Source organism: Gymnogyps californianus, chromosome 10 (assembly GCF_018139145.2).
Source record: "Gymnogyps californianus isolate 813 chromosome 10, ASM1813914v2, whole genome shotgun sequence".
NCBI lineage: Eukaryota > Metazoa > Chordata > Aves > Accipitriformes > Cathartidae > Gymnogyps > Gymnogyps californianus.
Genome location: NC_059480.1, coordinates 3,217,494 through 3,237,430, shown reverse-complemented (window position 1 = coordinate 3,237,430; position 19,937 = coordinate 3,217,494). Strand labels below are relative to the sequence as shown.

At 43.7% G+C, this 19,937-nt stretch overlaps 1 protein-coding gene across 1 annotated transcript in view; it reads right to left on the bottom strand.

The window, feature by feature from the left end:
- The window catches only part of MYO7B (myosin VIIB), a 50,636-nt gene extending 35,891 nt beyond the window's left edge, over nucleotides 1–14,745 (bottom strand). Inside the window, 14 exon segments of the mRNA XM_050902473.1 lie at nucleotides 642–802; nucleotides 1,022–1,157; nucleotides 3,872–4,082; nucleotides 5,385–5,527; nucleotides 5,752–5,871; nucleotides 6,175–6,251; nucleotides 7,212–7,365; nucleotides 9,053–9,166; nucleotides 9,258–9,400; nucleotides 10,079–10,200; nucleotides 11,042–11,226; nucleotides 12,473–12,625; nucleotides 13,259–13,372; nucleotides 14,728–14,745. Of these exon segments, the coding sequence (XP_050758430.1) occupies nucleotides 642–802; nucleotides 1,022–1,157; nucleotides 3,872–4,082; nucleotides 5,385–5,527; nucleotides 5,752–5,871; nucleotides 6,175–6,251; nucleotides 7,212–7,365; nucleotides 9,053–9,166; nucleotides 9,258–9,400; nucleotides 10,079–10,200; nucleotides 11,042–11,226; nucleotides 12,473–12,625; nucleotides 13,259–13,372; nucleotides 14,728–14,745 (1,851 nt within the window).
- Nucleotides 14,746–19,937: the final 5,192 nt, after the last annotated feature.

The window sequence follows — 19,937 nt, the reverse complement described above, 5'->3', positions numbered from 1 at the left end:
ACTGGGAGCACGAGACAGAGCATCTTTCTGTGACAGCACAGCTATTTGCTCCTTTGTGCTAGCCTGCCAGCCCTCTGCAAGAATGAAAAGGCCAGGACCCACCTGCCAGTTGCCCAGTCAGACCTCTTGGTGTTATGGTCCCAGCAGACTGGCTACATGTGCAGTATGGCAGCAGTTTAGCTGCTGGCTTCTGGACAGGTACTGGCTTTGCAGAGGGGTGTCTGGTTGGTGCCTTATTCCATTCCAATGAACCTTTTGAACTACAGTTTCCTTCTACTAATTTACACCCATCCTGGCGATGTGGATGCAGTACAGATGTCCAGGCAGACACAGAGCAAACCCATCCAGTTGATGACAGCATGTGGGGAGGCAGCATGACATGCTTCTGTGACAGCCTGCAGTCATGGCTACACAGATGTCCAGGGATGCAGTCCTGGGACACAGGGCTGACATTACACTTGTTTCAGCATGAACACCAGACCCTGGCTTTTCCTGCAGACTCCTTTGCAGAAATGAGTTGAATGAAAGGGATAGGGATTTGCAGAGACAGTGCAAAAGAAAGAGGAGGTCAAGAACAGCCAGAGCCTTATGGAAGGGAGGAGAAATGATTTGTTTCTGCAACCCAGTGCCAGTAAGCCAACCTTGTAGGCCTGGTCAGCTCCAAGATGCCGGATGGTCCCACGTCCCAGACTAGGTAGGGTCGTTTCCACCTGGAAAATCTCTCTCAGGAATTTGTTTTTGGAGGAATGAACCACTTGCATTACATTAGCACTCAGTGTGTCCCGATTTTTCTCCAGGAAGTCTATAGGATGGAAACAAAATCAGCTTGTCACCTCTGCAGCCTGCTGGCTCTAGTGCCACTCTGTCTAGCTAAAATCTACTTCACTTACAGTAACTTGCAGATTAGTTTAGAGTAATCCTCCTGATCTGACTTCAGATCAACACTACCCTGGAGTGCCACACATCCAGGGCAGGTCATGCCCTTCACTTCACCATCCATATCCAGCAGAGATAGGCTCACCTTTTGATTCATAAAAGACAACCCCAGCAAAGTGGTTGATGCCAAACTTGGTGTCATGGTCACTCTTAGGTGGGATGTAGACTTTACTTTTTCCATGGAGGGAATTGATTTTGATGAGCATGGTGGCATCTGTGCCCTAGAAACAAATACAGGCAAAAAAGGACAGTTAAGCAGGTTTCCCCCAGCACTGGCCTATGCTTAGCGAACAAATAGAAGTGGTGCTCAGAGATAACAAAAGCTCAAATTCTGCCCCTTATTTGTGTAGTAGATCTGGAGGAAGGTAGTGCCAGAAGTGTCTTCCCTTTTACACAGACCCTTGTCTCAAGCATCAGGACAGAATGCACCACCAGAGCGTAAGGCCTGGTATTTTAGGGCTGTACACAAGCCCCCATAACATTACTAACATCACCAGATGCGCTGAGAATTTCCCATATCTTTGGACCTTACAAGCAGAGCCCCCCACCAACCTTCCCATGCCATCCTACCCAGTCATGCTCTAAGGGGTGCATGCTCCTTCTCCCAGGCAGGCATAGTTCTTCTTTCACTCCCCAACTGGTGCAAGACTCAGAGATCCCTGGAAGAAGGCTGCCCTGAGCAGATACCAGTCAGCGTGCTCAGATCGTGACTTCCACAGGCAAGGCAGTCAGCTGGGTGCTTCAAGGGGTGCCATCACAATCTCATCCCCTTGTGGTGTATGTGAGGCTAGCTCTGCTCACTGGCCCATGCCAGGGGCAGTGAGTGCTGTGCTCTCTGAGAAGTCATGTGCTCTGGAAATCATAGAAGAGATGCTTTCTTGTCCTGACTGCAGGACCACCCTCTTCTTAGGGAAGAAAGGGGAAAGCTGTCTGCCTTTACATGATCCTCTCAAATTGTTACCTGAGGACTACGAATGAGCTGAGGCAGGGGCTTGCTTTTCTGTACAAGCCCACATTGCCATCTGATTCCTGTACCAGCAGTCCTGCTTAGCCTCACCGTGCTCTGTAGACTATGAAATGCTCTGCAGGGATGTCTGAGATCAGATGCTGTTTTCATGTCTGCTCTGCTGTTTGAGATGCCTGGCCTCTGCAGAATAACATTTCATAGAATCATAGAATCATAGAATCGTTGAGGTTGGAAAAGACCTTTAAGATCATTGAGTCCAACTGTTAACCTAACACTGCCAAGTCCCACTAAACCATGTCCCTAAGTGCCACATCTACACGTCTTTCAAATACCTCCAGGGATGGTGACTCCACCACTTCCCTGGGCAGCCTGTTCCAATGCTTGACAACCCTTTTGGTGAAGAAATTTTTCCTAATATCCAATCTAAACCTCCCCTGGTGCAACTTGAGGCCATTTCTTCTCATCCTATCGCTTGTTACTTGGGAGAAGAGACCGATCCCCACCTCGCTACAACCTCCTTTCAGGTAGTTGTAGAGAGTGATAAGGTCTCCCCTCAGCCTCCTTTTCTCCAGGCTAAACAACCCCAGTTCCCTCAGCTGCTCCTCATAAGACTTGTGCTCTAGACCCTTCACCAGCTTCGTTGCCCTTCTTTGGACACGCTCCAGCACCTCAATGTCTTTCTTGTAGTGAGGGGCCCAAAACTGAATACAGTATTCGAGGTGCGGCCTCACCAGTGCTGAGTACAGGGGAATGATCAATACCCTAGTCCTGCTGGCCACACTACTTCTGATACAAGCCAGGATGCTATTGGCCTTCTTGGCCACCTGGGCACACTGCCAGCTCATATTCAGCCGGCTGTCGACCAACACCCCCAGGTCCTTTTCTGCCAGGCAGCTTTCCAGCCACTCTTCCCCAAGCCTGTAGCATTGCATGGGGTTGTTGTGACCCAAGTGCAGGACGCGGCGCTTAGCCTTGTTGAGTCTCATACAGTTGGCCTTGGCCCATTGATCCAGCCTGTCCAGATCCCTCTGTAGAGCCTTCCTACCCTCAAGCAGATCAACACTCCCGCCCAGCTTGGTGTCATCTGCAGACTTACTGAGGGTGCATTCGATCGGCTTGTCCAGATCATTGATAAAGATATTAAACAGAACTGGCCCCCATACTGAGCCCTGGGGAACACCAGTTGTGACCGGCCGCCGACTGGATTTAACTCCATTCACCACCACTCTTTGGGCCTGGCCATCCAGGCAGTTTTTTACCCAGTGAAGCGTACGCGTGTCCAAGCCATGAGCAGCCAGCTTCTCCAGGAGAATGCTGTGGCAAACAGTGTCAAAGGCTTTACTAAAGTTTAGGTAGACAACATCCATAGCCTTTCCCTCATCCACTAAGCAGGTCACCTAGTCATAGAAGGAGATCAGGCTAGTCAAGCAGGATCTGCCTTTCATAAACCCACGGTGACTGGGCCTGATCACCTGGTTGTCCTGCATGTATGTGCTGCGTGATGGCACTCAAGATGATCTGCTCCATAACATTCCCTGGCACTGAGGTCAGATTGACAGGCCTGTAGTTACCCTACAGTTTCTCACAGTGGTGACATTGCTCAACTAAGTCTGTCATCCAGGAGAAGAAAGATCAAGCTGCAGCCCAGACTAACAGCAGAACAATACTCAAACAATATGCGAATTCAAAGATTTCCTAAGAAGCCCTTGTAAAATGATCCAGACTCCTTCCTTCTCTGTCTGGAACAGCTGTAAGAGTTTCAACAGCGAGGTACCAGGAAGAGCACATTCCAGCAGAGGGCGAAGCATTTGTATAGTGAGCTAATTTAAAAGAAACATCTATGGGGAGAAGACATCGCCTCTCGTAATGTATCTGAAAGCCACTTTTGCACTTTTCTGTGTGTAAAGCCAAGCGTTACCTGTGAGCTGTGTGCAAAGCCAGGCATTACAAGTGAAACTAGAAATTTACCTTTGGGAACTTGCTCTCTTCATCAATGAGGGAGATGATATTCATAGGCTTGAGTGCGATGACTTCCAGAGCCTGGCGATTATCCGTGAAGTCAATGTTATTCCAGGCAATGTGCTCCGCAAGGTATTCCTCTTGCTCCAGCTTGAAGACATGGCGCACGAAGAACTGTTGAAGGTGCTCATTGGCAATGTTAATGCAGAGCTGCTCAAAGCTGGGGGGGACAAGATGGGAACCCACAGTCATCCTTGGCCAGTGCTGCACTGATCTATGGTATTTGTTTATTCTCTGTATTAAATACATATCCAGATATACCACTGCTATATTCCACAGTGTTAATGATCACCACCACTGCATGTTGCCAATCTTAGCAATATAAGGGATGCATCTTCTGCTATGATAAAGATAAGCAGAAATGAGCCAACTGGCAATTGAGTGTTGCTGAGTAAGCAAGGAAAGATCTTGTATGTGTTTCAAGAAACTCTACAGATAAAGGGGAACATATAATTGAGAAAATAGCTTGACTGTATGAGTGTGCAACGTGTTTTTACTTGCACTGACACTACCGCTTCTTTTGTTAGTTACTCCTTAATGCTGCACCTGAGTTTCATTACCTGGTAATTGCTGTGGCACACTGTGTGTGCCTGTGGAGTGCTCACCACAGTGAGGCCCCCTGTGGACTGCAGCCTTTGGGAGTAGCATAAAATAATAGGAGAGAACACAAAAGATAGAAGATGGGCTGAACAGATCCTAGACCATGTTCCAAAAGTCAGTGAGGAATAATATCTTGTTGAAGGCAAGCAAGATGCATCAGTTGAAATGGATTGGAAAAGACTGCAGAATATGTGCTGATGGTTTGTGGAGTACTGATGATATGGTACCATACAACTGAGAGAACTGCTGCCCCCGTAGAGAAGGGCAAACAGAAATGGTGCTTCGGGACTGAAACCACCAAAAGGAGAGGTAGCAGTGGGACAATGGTATACTGACCAGGTATTTTGCTGACCTGTCCTTAAGAGTAGAGAAATGAAGCAGCCACAAAAAAGGGACGGGAAAACACTGAGCAAGATGGAAGCATGAGCTGAAATGGGAAACACAACATGGCCTCCTTTGTACTATATGCGAAATGTATCCTAAGAGATACTGTAAAAATGCTATGGAACAAGAAAGTTTGGTACAGAGACATGGGAATATAGCACATCCTCACATAGTGGCTGCCTCCTCATAGCAGCTTCATAGCCATCTCCTCTGAGAAAATTCCTGAGGTTTTGGACTAGACATGTGCAATGGCTGCACCAAAATGAAGGTTGGGGGAGGAGGCAGAAATATGACCAAGACTGAAGAAAAATGGAATCTGTGCATGATCATCATTGGGAAAATTCAGTGATAGAAATTTCACTGCTTTTCTGAGAATGAGGATGATAATGAAAGAGCTTGTGTGTTTGTTTTTTCATTCTTCCCCTTTACAAAAGCTGCTTTTCAGCTTCCCAGTGGAAATTAATCTAGAGCCTCCTACCTGTTGTTGCCGAAGTTCTCAAACCCAAAAATGTCCAACAGCCCAATGGACTGACATCTGTCTTTAGGCTTCTGAGAAGCTGGGTTGAAAATGGCTGAGTTGATCTTGTTCACTATCCACAGGAAAATCCGTCCATATATACCCTGAGAAAAAATTAAAGAAGAATTAGAGCCCATCATTACAGTCTTTGTACATAGCTTACTGCTTGCTATTGTGTTGCTACAATGCTGTCAAACTATGCCTGAAAACTACAAGGGACCGGAGCCCTCTGGGTGAATGTTTGCCACATAAGGCTCCTCAATCAGTAAGACAGACAGCTCTGAAAGCATCCCCAATCTTTAAACAGAGAAGATGTAAGCACCAGTACCTTCACAAAGGCATCCCTCCCATCTGCAGCTTGAACTATGTTCAGAGGCCTGGACACACTTTCTCCTCGGACAATGATGGAGAGGTTTGTGAGGCTGTTCTGGAGTTCACTGGAGTCCACCTGGAAGAACAGTCATGGCAACCTGGTCATTCCAGGTGGATAAAGGAGATCCAGCAAGGTCTGTCTCAGGAAGAGGGCCGTGACAAACTGCCTGTCCAGCAGCATTCACTGGCGGCCTGCTCTCCCAGTTTAAGATCTCCTAGCTCAGAGAGACATCTGCAACAGCATCACTTGAGTGTCAGCAGAAAGAGGGGGACATGCCCATTATACATCCATACATAAACACAGAGACATGCTCTGTCAGTGTGCTCAGGGAGCGAGGGTGAAGGAGAGAACTAGTGGGGGAAGATGAGAGTCCATTACCTCAAGCAATTTGGTTGCAATTGAAAAGTGTGGTGAGTCCATCACATCAGAGCAGTCCAAGTTGTCGTACACAGCCGCTACAATGAGGAAACAGTCAATCTCAGGGTGAATCATTTCTGCTACGGTGGGGGGCTGTGCTGTTATTGCAGCCATATTTCTGTAACCCTGTAGCTCTGGGAATGTGGCAAGGCAGTAAGTTCTCTTTTGAAACTCCTGGGTTTGATGATTTTACTAAGGAGGGTCCTGATTTCACCCAGGGATCCTGGGATGTACAGGGTCCTCACAACTCCAGAACATCGGGCTAAAAATAGCAGCAAAACTGACAAGGTTATTCATTTTAAATAGTAGCTATTGGGGATCTGGGGAAGTGGTATCTGACTTCAGAAAATGTGTTTCTGAAAATATTTTCTTCTGTGTATCTGGCTTGTGGGAAATTTAGACAACGAAAGGGAATGAGGGAAATCCCTCATTTTAGCAGCCAGCATTACTCCAAAGAATCCAGCTGGCATCACTGTATTGGGCCCTCTGTATCACAAAGTGAGGAGTCCTTTTCTAAAATGTGAGAGCTTCTGGCATCCTGCTGGTGGGTGTCTCATACTATACCTGTGCCATGCCATACCAGATGTGCACTTATGCAGGTGAGTGTTCACCAAACCTAGCCAGGAGAATGACTGCTATCATCTCCACAGCAAATATCACTCAGCTGCTGCTGTGTCCTCTGGCTTGTGTAGCACAACAATCAGCAAATGTAACATATTATCTGTTGTTTCAGTTTGTGTGATAAGGGCCTATTTATAACCATGGAAACCTGATAGCGTGACAAAATAATAATAAGATGATGTTTTTCAAAACACTAGGCAGTGGAGTCACAAATCAGAATTTCATGGTGCTTATCTGCTTGCCCTTCCAACCCTGTTCACCTGTTTATACAGGGCAGAGCAGCACAACCTAATCCGTACAGATGGAAGCAGGCTGCACCTTTAGGCCTTTACCATCAAGCCTGAGGAAAGGCCAAGCACAGACAATGCTGAGTTTACCTTCAAACTCTACATTCCCCAGGTGCAGGATCGCAGCCAGCAGCTTGCTGATGTCCCAGTGCTCAGAATCTGAGAACATGAGGATCTTCATAGCCGAGCGGATGTGGGCATAATCCTTCACGTCATTCCGGCCGTCGCAGGACGTGCAGTTGCCCTGCAAGACACCACACCCACAGGTAAGGAAAATCCTCCCAGTACCCATACAAGGAAGAAAGGACCTGCAGGCTGACAAATCCTTGTACACAATGTGATACCCTGTGAGCCACTTGCCACAAGACGCAAGGTAAAAACCTATTTAGACATTCTATATGCTCTTCCCATGGCTGTTTATTCCCTCATCTCTACTCTCAAGAAGAACCCATTAGCAGAGGGCTAAATAATGCATTTTTCCAGGACTAGACTGAATACTGGGGAAGCCAAAAGGAAAAGCTGAGGGGAAGGCTGCTCTGGAGCATAGAAGGACTGGAAACTTTGACAAGGTTACCTACACTTACAAGGCCATGTCTGTTTCTTTGGTTTCCTCTCTCTGCCTTGTCAATGGACAATTAAGAGCCCTAATCCCAAATCAAAGCAAGTAGGATTGCATCAGCACTAGAAGGCAAATCTCAAAATAAGAATTTTAGATTCTAGTGGAAGGCAGATGGAAGCATCCAAGGCAGTGTCAGAAGAACCTTCAACAAAGCCTGCACAGCTGGTCCTAGGATGCTGCTCCTGATAGAAACTATTCTCAGCCCTAATGGAGATGGGAAAATGCCTTTTTTATCCCTGCTATTACCGACAATATAGTGTGGTGATTACAAAAGTGAAGTATTCCTAGACATTTCAGTTTACAGAATGTAAACATGCCAGCTTGTGCCAACAGCTGACCTGAACAAAACCATGGATATGTTCCCCTTTAATCTAATCCTCCTATCTCTGTATTATACTGCCCTATTGCTGACCCAGGGAACTTCAGACGTTTTTATGGAATGGCCAGTGTGTGAATTGCACTCATCAGCTCTTGCTGCAAGATCACTGCTATTTTGAAAACATTACATTTGAAAAAATCTCCAGCAACTTTAATGGTTTTGCTTTTGAGATGCCAGAAACAGCTTTATAGGCTTGATTTAATTTCCTCTGAAACTAGGTGCCCAGCTCCCATTAACTTCAGCAGAGGCAGGACTTAGTCCCATTTTTTCCATGGCTGTAGAACAGCCCAAATCCAACCAGCTGACATATTTAATATCAGGTATCTGCACAGGTTAAAGAACAGGATTTTCACAATGGCTTCCATGCCCTAAACCAACCAATCAGCTATTTTCAAGAATCTCACCTATGAACATCCCACTCCTGCCACTATGGCAACATAAACCCAGACAGGGACATTAACATGAATTGTTGGAGGTTAGATTGAATGCCAGCTTCCTGCATTATGTATATAAGATTTATCAGATATAAGGACTAGGATTCTTGGCACTGTTTCTGCTTATTCATTTTCCCCTAAGGTATACATACCTGATTAGTATTCTCCCTGGCATGAGATCCCTTGCATTCATCTGAAATCTGAGTGCCTGTGAAAGTGGGGGATATTTCCCACCTGCTTTAAGATGTCCTTTATGTTTCTTAAGTCTGACTTTGATAGAAAGCTTTGAACTGCCGCAAGCTGCCTCCCACTGGTGGACATTACAATAAGTCTCTGAAACTGAGGCTCACAGCACTTTTGGTGTCACTGCTTCCGGTACTCTAAGGAAAGAACTGTTCATATTTGGTAACTACCCATCTGCAGCTCCTATTGATTGTAATTGCTTGCAGGGAGAAGCAAATGGCAGAGGGATAATGGAAAAGAAAAGAGAGACTATTACCATAGTGAGATAAGTGTACTCTGAAGCAGTGCCCAGATTCAGCATCTTTTTCTGCTCTGTATTCATCCCCATTAGCATGCAGTAGAAGATGTGATAGTTCCTCTCCTCTGGAGCCTAAAAGAAATAAATAGGCCAATGGACACCCTTGTCAGCACAAGCTTGTAACACAGGAGCAGGCAGAATGTACATCTGCCAGTGCCCTCACCTGCCGGCAAACCCTGGACTTCTCCAGAAGAAACTGTTCTATCCGGGCTCCTTCTATCACACCGTTTTGGTTGAAGTGAATATCAATGTATTTCCCAAAGCGGCTTGAATTGTCATTTCGAATCGTCTTGGCATTTCCGAAAGCTGACAGGCATGGGACAGAGATAGTATCTGGATTATTGCAGTTAATGAACATCAAGTCTATTTTTTATGCCCTTCTTTTTTGCTTCTAGTGTTTTACACATTGTGTTCCAGATGACAGTGCCGACACGCACTGAAGAATGTCTGGTCTCAGGCTGCCTCCTAAAGAGAGAGGCAGGCATACTGTGCATCCAGCTAACTGGGTCCTAAAAGACATATTCAAGTGATCAAATGCAGCCTATATCTGGCTAGCCAAGAGAGCTGGGCAAGTCTGAAGACCTCTGGAAGGACTTACTGGGAACACAGAGAAAGATGGGTGTCTCAGGGAGCTCCCCTACAGATACATCCATGCTTGGCCAGTCACTTTGCCACTATCTAGTGCAAATGCTAAACCAGGGGTCTTTACCTTGGGCTCTGCATTCCCAAGGCCTTTTGTGCTCCCGACAGTTCCAAGTTACATGCTATAGTGGCACGTCCTCCTACAGCGTGGGAGCTGCTGTGGACTTCATGGGGACATGGCAGAAAAGTATAGAGAACTTTTACCCTGCATCACCAGTGTTTCAGAGTTTTTAGCAGTTATGCAAATACAATGGTTCAAAGATCTGTTTCTGAATTTTTTATCCTGATATAAAAATCCTGAGATAAAGGTGGTAAATCAGGCATGTTTGCTAAATAACCCACCTTCCAGAATGGGGTTGGCCTCTAGGATTTGCTGCTCTATCCAGGAATGCTGGCCACTGACAGCTGCCAAAAACTGTAGTATTAGCTTTGTGCTTTCAGTCTTCCCAGCTCCAGATTCTCCACTGCAGTAAGAAACAAGATCATTACAGGTTTCCTTTCTTCTTTTTTGGCTAGGGTGGCAAAATGGCAGACTAAGTTAAAAAAAAAATCCCACTTACATTTACCCTGTGAATGGCAGATCAGACTGTCTTTCATGGAGGGCTGGAGAATTTTAGTCTTTCATCACCTTATATGCTAAAATTTAAGTTGTTTTTTAGACTTAGGCTGAGGACTAAATTCTCCCACTGATTAAAAACAAGCAAATCCATGGAAGACATTCTGTACCAGTGCAAATTAAATGACCACTTGCTTTTCTTCTTTAATGCATTACCAGATTTTCAATGCTAGTCTCAGCACATCAACTGAGTTGCCTCAGCTATAATCAGATATTATTGCAATGAGACTATCTGGTTCTTCAGACTGATGATTAACAGAAAATGGATACATTTTATGTGTTTATAGGATGAAGAAAGCTTCCTTCCATCTTCAGGTTTGCGGAGGTGGTTTCTCTCCAGGAAATCTCTATTCTCAGAAAATACATGTAACATAAGTATCATGTCCCCAAGGTAAAAGATAGCCTTATATCACACAGACTCATATTTTGTGTTTCTATATGTAGTAGCCACATGCAGAATGTATCACCACATTCAAAGACTCTGGGGGAAAACAATGGACTTCAGAAATCCCTTGCTTATGTTCTACATTTTGCAGCCCTAACTGAAAATGAAGTAGCAGGGGAGAAAATATTTCCTTCCTGTTGTCTCTAGTCTTATCTGTGCCCTTCCATTTGGAAGGTCTCCTGTGTCCACAAAGGTGCCCCAAAAACATGCCAGACTTGGTTTCTGCTACTCTGAGTCCAGTCACCTGATCACACAGCACTGGTCTCTCTTATTCCTCCTCATATTGAAATAACAGTTGTCTGCGATGGCGAAGACATGAGGTGGTAGCTCTCCAATCCTCTTGTTACAGTACAGTCTGATCTGATCAACTGTGTAGAGGGGCAGCAGCTGGTATGGATTCACTGCTACCAAGATTGATCCTGTGTAAGTCTGGAAAACAGTTATGAGCGTTACCTCTAGCAGCAAACCTGCAAACAAGAATACAACCAAAGCCACTTGCAGTATAAATCTAAACAGAGGCAAGAGAGAAGCCTGGAAGATCCATAGCAGCACTTAGGTGAGGCTGAGAGCCTGGTTCCTCACTGTAAGCTGCTATTAAATATCCCAGGATATGGAGATTTTGCAAAAGGAAGAATGCTAGCTGTAATCTCCTTGCCAAATCACAGCTCAGTTAATTGTCTCAAGTTAAGTGCAAGAAAGTCCAATTTGACCTGGCATTTTTGTGTGTTATCATAAGCTGTTTTGTAGTGTTTTGTTAAGCTGCTTTTGTGTTCTAGTGCAGATGTAGCTGAACTTTGCTAATGGGCAAAGTTACGGTTGTGTTATTCATACAGTCATTTAGTAACATTTGTGAACAACAGCACCATTGAAATGAAGGAGGCTGTTGAAGGCTGTGGAAATGCAAGGCAGTAATACTGTTCAAGAACTTCTACATAACACACCTGCGGACTGCTAGAGTCTAATATAACAGGTCTATAAACACATCTTGGTAGTTATAACTGCAGCATCTATAAAATCAGTCCTTGTCTACACTAAACATCACCACATCTGTGTTGTAAGAGGCAGCTCCTCTCCTATAGTGCATATAACATGGGAGGCAAAGCATGGAAAAACCTGAATATTATTATCATAATACAAACTGGGAACTAAGGAACAAAGAAACTAAAAATGCCAAATTGCTCAGTCACAGATAAAACCTGTAATGGACAAGAAATCAAACCAGGTGTCCTAAATATCCAGATTTATTCTTTATCTATTTTATTATATCAAAATCAAGTAAACATTGACTTGGACTGGAGGACAATCCAATCATGTCACTGTGTACTAGTTAGATTGATCCTGGGTCAGAGCTGCAGGTAATAGCAGCACTAAGTTGAAACATGGGCTGGATTTAGCTAACTGTCAGTCACTGGTGGAAATGATCACTCTAGGAGAAAGTAAGTGGGGTCACTACCTACGCATATCTCTGTGATTTCAGAGACTGCTATTAGGTCTCTTCTTCACAGCCAAAGTGAATGAAAGAAGAGAAAAACTATGTTGGGTCTCCTTGGCACCTTCAGTCAGTAAAGGGAGCAGAGCGCCCCATGAAAGGCTTGCAAGCTGCTCAGGTCACTCCACTGACTGTGTAGTACAGGTTGTTCCTGAAAGTACTATGCCTGGTGACCTTGGCACTCACATAGATTTTGTGCTCCTGGTGGCGGATGAGGAGATTGTGCACCATGCCTGCTTCATGGAGATCCCCGAGGAGGATCATGTCTTCCACCCCCTGGACAGAGGAGGGGTGCATCAGGCGCACCATGTGCATGTTCCGAGCCGTGATCCAGTGTTCCTGGAAAAGGCAAGGCATCAGCTTTAATGTGTTATGCCATTGCTCAGAGGCAAACAAAGGAGAGCCATGTTAGACCAGAGCCAGCTTCAGTATAATCCATGCTCAAACCAGCATAGTCTAACAAACAGTTGACTGAATTACAGAAATTAACTGATTTGCTGCTCCCCAGGACCAGATGATTTAAAACACTGGATGAAGCCATTCAGGTGGGTTCTGGACATCGCCAAATTTAGCATTGTTCAGAGTGCAGCTCTGTCAGGTCATCACAGCCACAACATTGTATGAGGAAAGGATGAAACCCCAACTGACTTTACTGGGATCATGATTTCACCTAAAGCTCCACCAAATTTAGGGATTGGAGCCTGTCCGTTTCCTTTTCTTAACTACATAGATATAACCTCTAGCTCAGGAAGCTCTAAATCTTCATAGTGCTGGGACCTGGGGATACTAGGGTATCACCCTATACTTGCCTTATTTTTATATTCTTTCTTTCAGTATATCCTACCAGACATTATCAAAGTCAGACCATTCGGCTAGATGGAGCTTTGGTCTGACCCAATAGGGCCATTCTTTTGTAATTTGTACTTTTAAATTTCATGTTCGTCTTTTACAGAAAGTTACAGCGTAGCCCACCTTGCCTTCGTCATCCTCCAGCAAGATCCGTCCTGAGTCAGAGTCTTTCACAACTGCCCCAATAGGGACATTAAATTCACTGTTTGGTTGAGTGTCCAGCCACACATGATCACCCTGGGGAGAAGAAAAGCTATTGTCAAGTACAGTGACATACTTGATGCCGTGTAGCTCACAGGCATACATGTCTTGGTCTTAATTTTTTAGTAATTTGATTTCTTTAGCAGTTTAACTGGATAAGTTCTTACTGCTGGCAGGCAGTACAGTCTAATGGTTATAGTATTGGGACCTCTGAGTTCTACTCCCAGCCCCACAGCTGACCTGGAACATGACTTTGGACAAGTCATCAAACCCAGCTGTCTCACAAGAGGAAATGAGGCAACACCTTTTACAAGGAAACCAATTACTCAGCTCCTCTATCTCCCAGAGATTGGCAGGGGGCACAGTGAATGCTGGTAAAGTGCCTTGGCAGCCTCACATTGGCTATGGTATTCTTTCAGAAGAGATGCTTGAAAACATAGACATTACCAGGGAAAAGAAAAACAAACAAACAGATGTACAGACTACATGCCTGGAAATGTAGAGGGCTCTGTTGCAAGGGTTTTTAGATATATATTCTTTCTGCTATAGCTGAAATCACTTAGAAATGCAAGTGCATCCATGATCTCTCTTCGGAAAAAAAAAAGCATTCTTTATTCATCCCAGCTCCTCTCTTCACATTTGTAGAGGCATAGCAACATCCTGCCTCTCTGCAGAGCAAGCAAGCAAGAACTGCTCTGCTGTCACTGGAGGAAGGTGTGAGCTACAGCTGCCCTTTCCTAGGAATGAGCAGCATCTTGGTGTCGCCTGCACTACTGTCCTGGTTATACTCCCCTACTCCAAGCCCCCAGGAATACCTTCTCTTGCTCCAGGCACTACTATATATTCAAACAGAAAGCTTTACTGTAATGGCTGGAATGAAAACTGAACAAAGCGGTAGGTCAGATCTTCAATGGGTATGAACTGGCTTTCTAGCTGAGTGTCTTGTCATATACAACTTTTGTTACACACTGTAGCATTTACTGTCAAAGTTTCAAGGTTTTTACTGAAAAATTATTTCTTTTTCCTCTCAAAATACTTTATGGGCTTACATTTAAAACTGTACAACTGTAGTGTAAAGCATCTATAAACATTGCACAAGGTTATGAAGAATGTTACTGACTAACAGCTCTCATTTGCGTTGAATAAAACTCCAGAGGTAATCTGTGCATTTTCAGTGCCACACCTTGTGACAGAGGTCACCAGCTCATCATGAGCACAGCCAGGCTAGGCAAGACACCTCTGCATCTCTAGTCTAGATTGATATTATTTTATACCTTGTTTATACTGGGTTATTGCTACTTTCTTTTTAAGTTGAGCCATGACGTTAAGGTAATTTTCTCCTCTTTGGGCCTCAGGCTAATGAGTAAATCACAGCAAAGAATAGGACTTACCTTTCTGAAAACCACCATTATGTTTCAGATCACTGTATGTAACCTGCAGTGCCAAGAAGAACATAACATTAGACCAGAAAAGGGCTCAGGCTTTGATCAGAACAGACGGTGGGGTTTCCTTGAGATGTTTCCATGTAAAAAATAATAGCAAAATGCCTTAAAATAATTCTGTTTATGGATTTTGTTAAAGCAGAAGAGATCATAATAAACTACACCCAATGTAGAAACAATGAAACCATCTACCCAAAGCAAAGATCCTGCAGCACTGGGGTGGTGGTCTGCTCTGAGTTCTACCACATAACCCTCGAGATGCTCTCAACCCTGAAGAGGTCAATGTGCACATTTTCATACTGAATAGTTCCCTCAATCAAATGCTAGGCACATTTATTGGCTGAACTTCAAGTTTGGCTCACAAATAAAAAGACCCCACAATGCAATGTAATTTGATGCACAATAGAGTTACTTTTGGCTGGTCCATTCACCCAGCAGTTGAGTTCCTATGAGTGGCTAGCCCAGTGACACAGATTTAATTCATACTTTCCTGAGCTGCTCAGTTCCTTCAGACCCTCACAGCTTGAACCTGCCACTATACAGAAACTGAGGTTTAGAGTTCACCTTCCTTGGCTGGAATGGGGGGGGTTGCAATGAAGGCATGAGCAGCAAAACAAGGAACTGGAGGGAACCACAATAAAATTAGGAGCTCACTATCAAGAACATAACAGTGAAAAGATTGGTGGCCAGAAATCTACACCAGTGCTTTGATTAAGGGATGATGCTGTGATCCTTAGAACAACCAAGGAACCAAAGTCCTCAGAAGCCGCTTCCTGTCCCATAGGCTACTGCAGCTGGATTTTGGGAGTGATTCTAGGACTAGGTGTGATTTGCCGGCTCCCACTCTTGCTACAGCCAGAAGGCTGCTATATGTCTTTTACTGTGTGTGGGAAATCACAGGCAAAGACTCTTTGCTAAGTCTGCTTTAAACGTTTCCAGAGTTCCAGACAGGGTTTTTTCCCTGTTATCTCTTCCTACTAGCAGAAGTGATCCCTGCAGGCTAAGGCTGTTGAGTAACCTGTGATTCAGTAGCTGCTGTGTGCAGCAGACATCAGTTATTAGTCCAGGTCTCCATGGCCTCATATTCACAAACTTCTCACAGCTGTGTGACCCATTCTGCTCCCTCCATTTCTCTAAAAGATCTCTCCCTCTATCCATTGTTCCAGCACACCCAGAGAAAATGCTCAGCTCAGAGTTGATAATAAGAATGAAATGCTTGCAATAAGCAAAGTGCTCCATAAAATGCTTGGACCAAAAATTAATTATATTTTTACCCTTTTATGATCTATTATCAATGATGTTTTCTTAGCATTTTATCTCAAACACATTTTACAATTCATGCTCAGTGAGGACACATTGAACTATCTGCATCCCTTCTGCACATTCCTGTTTGATGGCAAACCGCTTGGAAACCACTTTACAAGATGAGTGGACACTACAGGACCAGAAAATGATCACTGGCACTTTTTCCAGGCAAGACTATGATCTCTCGGAACGTCCCGCATGAAGAAGAGACACCTGTTCTAGTTTTATCTTGACACTCAAATCTAAATTTCTTGTTGTCTCATAGCCTTTTGAGAAGTTATTTTATTCTGGCCCTAACTTATGCTTGCCTAGGTTTTGGACAGGTTCTCTGGAAAGCTTGAGCAAAACAAGAAAACTATACCGAGTTGGAAGTTCCATTTTCTACCTGCGCTATACAGATAATCATCAAAATCCCAGTTTGCAGTACCATTAATATTAGTGATTAATGGGATACTTCATCAATAATTTCACTGAAATCCTTGAGATTTCTTCTATCATGTGTAAAGGCTTTAAAATCTTATGTTTAAAATTTTTGATAACTATTTACAATTCTGTGTAATATGGATGGTATGTATTTTTGAGAGGTACCCAGATTTCATTACTTTTCTGATTGAATCATTTAAATAATTTTATGATTTATCTTCATTTTATGGTGGAGCTATGCAAGTTTCTGAGGTTTAGAACTTTGCAACTAAATTATCAGAAAAGTGTTTCAAGTCGCCACTTTGGAAATTCATGCTTTTGAAAAATGAAGATTGCCATTAAAAAAAGTCTCAAGGTGAAGTTCAAGGTTACCATTGTTTTCTCCCTCTTGTTTTAATAAACTTCAATGTTAAAAGAAAACATTGCAGTGAGAGAATTAAGGCTCATTTTATCACTTGCTTTCCTATAGCTGCCCACTTTTTTTACGTATGTTATTTGAGAAGGTATAAATAGCTTCCAAATCATGGTCTTATTTAAAATCGATGGGTGCATAAACAACCTTTTCTTCAGACTAAATGGAAGGAGCGATTATACTCCTGTATGCAAGATACTGCCACCGTTGTGGGTTACACCAATGTCTTAACCATAAGGAGGGCTATTAGGGTAGCAAAATGGAAACTAGGAAGTGCTTGACAAGCGACATGATCTTTGTGCCCTATTTGTGGCTATAAAGGGCTATACAGTAGCATGGATTGAACAGGGTTTTTAAGCAAGCCCAGAATGATTTACCACTTTAAAGTTATCATAAGATATGCTGAAAATAACTAATTATCAAAATTACAAAACGTATTATGATCCCAAAGTGAAAAATAAATAGCAACTTCAAGAGATGACAGACTGCTGATGTAGAAGTCCAATGCTAACACACATTTTAAAGCAGGAATTTTAAATGTAATTTTCACATAGGTGACAAGAAGAGAAGTGGAACGTCACCCTTAATAACAAAAGCTGGCACATGGCGAAACTGTAAGGGCTGTGTCCCCAACACAACACCTGCTGAATTGATTTAAGAATTGATTTTCCCTGTGAGACTAGGGCAACCTCCAGAGCTCATCTGTAACTAAGACAATTCTCAATTTTGTAGCACAACATCTATGAAAATTTAGCAATGCAACATGAATGTGTTCTTTCTGGCTGCTTGGTTTTTTTCTGTTGTTTTTTACACTCTCTCAAGAAGGAACTTTTGTCTTTCATAATCAGTTATTCTTATGGCAAAGTCCTCATGTTCTTATTCAGGACTCAGGAACTGGATCTGCGTATTAACTTCAACAATGTGATGACCTGTTACTATGAGCAATGCAAGGTGGTACAGAAGCATGGTACTTACTTAGCAAACATAGGCCAAAGATGGGCTACAGTCAGCCACAGTGACTCACAACTGACAGATACTTTTCCACCTGCACCAGAAACCAGAATACTGCAACAGAGCAGAAATGTCTACCCAGAACACAGAGGGAGTGGTATGTGCAAACACGAAGCACAGCCATACTGCGTCACATCAAAGGTATAGCTAGCTCCGGATCCAGTCTATGATAGCACCCAAGAATGGACATGTAGGGAGGAGATCCCATATAATCTCGGGATACTCAGTTTCAACATTTAAAACGCTTATTCCCAGTTAAGTTATAAGTGGCCAACCCCCCACCTGCTTGAATGGCCGCTTTCTGACAATGCCTGGCTCACTCTGTTGCTTTTCTTTCCAAAGTAATGCAGCACTGTAAACCAAATTGCACCCCACAGGATGGGAAATTACCTCTCCAGAAGCAATCTTCACTGTGTGGCTTCTGCAGCTTAATTCCCTCTTTTTCATAAGCATTGGAGTAAGAAGGAAAAGGAAGGTGAAACTGGCACTGGTGCCATTAAGGAATCCCTCACCAAGTGCCAGGTCTCTGCTGCACAGAGGAGGAAATGACTGAAGCACGGTTATTTATTACAGGACTTTGCTCCCAGTTCAGCATATGTCATTTCCAAGTCAGGCGTTCCAGTAAGCAGGAAGGGTAATTCTTGCCTGGGTGGACCTTAAACTTCAATCTCTCCACTGTGCCTGAATCCTTCCAGATTTCTGGAAAGCACTCCCAGAAGAAAACCCTTTAGCATCTGGTCTTATGCTGCTCCAACACCACTGACTTCCCTGGGGTTCTCTTGGAGTCACCCTGTTAGATAAGAAGAAAATCAGGCCCTCATCTCTCCCCTTGGTTTTGCGCAGGTCTTTCTGCAAGGTCAGAAAATGCCCATCAGTCTATGTCCTGTGTGGACTGTGTTTCACAGTACCTAGAACTCAAAGCAAAATGAACTCATGACACTTAACTGAAATTGATATACACACACATATAAAGGGACAAAACTTCCTGGTCTTGTTATCATTATCTCCCAACAAACACTCTGTCCCTGTGTTCTAGCATCTAGGTGCATGTTAACTCCCTATCTGCCCACTTCTGTCTTTCCAAATTAAGACAGGATGGCCAAGAGCTTCCCTCTTTCTGGTTGCTCCATATGTACTCTCAGTAATCCTGTGTCCTTCTTGCATATCCTGTTAAAATCCAGCACTAGATGTGATGTATGGGAAAGAAACAGAAGTGTAGTATACCTGTAGAGAGGCAGATACAGGGTTTCTCCAGCCAGAGCAAGGACCCAGGAGTCAGGCACATTTCAACCCTAACGGTGAGCCCAAACAGCAAGGACGAGATTTTTCCATCTACCTTAACCTGACTGTATAACCTTCCTCCAGGGCACTGTACACAACAGGTGGCTTGCCTCACTATGCACTATTCTGTATGCCCTTTATTAAACATGCAGATGAAAATGTGCGATAATTGTGGACGTGTGCTAGTACACCTAATACCTTAATTCTTATTTTCTTGTTTCCTAGGTTCAACGTACCTGCACTGTATGATGGGAAAGACAACAAAAAGCCTCCGTGTTGGAGACAGATTCTTGGGGCTCCTGCTGTAGTTCCATATCCAAATCAGAGGTAAGCATTCAAGCATAGCAATAAATAGTTGCCAGTACCGTGTGTTTATCCACACTACATATTTGTGTTTTAATATTAGCCTCCTTACCTGAGGTTTTTGTTTACGTTTTATAACAGAAATGAACATACAGGTGCAGAAATAGAGCATAGGCCCTTCAGGGCTCGGAGACTTTTAGAGAGAGGGAGGAAACCACAAGGCAGAAAGCTTTCTTAACGCTTCTAACTGTGCAAATCATTCTTACTCAAGGATTTTGCCTCAAAGTAGTTCTTTAGCAGACTTATTTCTAATACAACAGTTTTTAGAAGGCTATATGCTGTATGTGATTAACAAAATTTCAGGTACTGATTTTATTAGATGAAGGTCAAACATTGGCAAATAAATCAAAGTACACACCTTTAT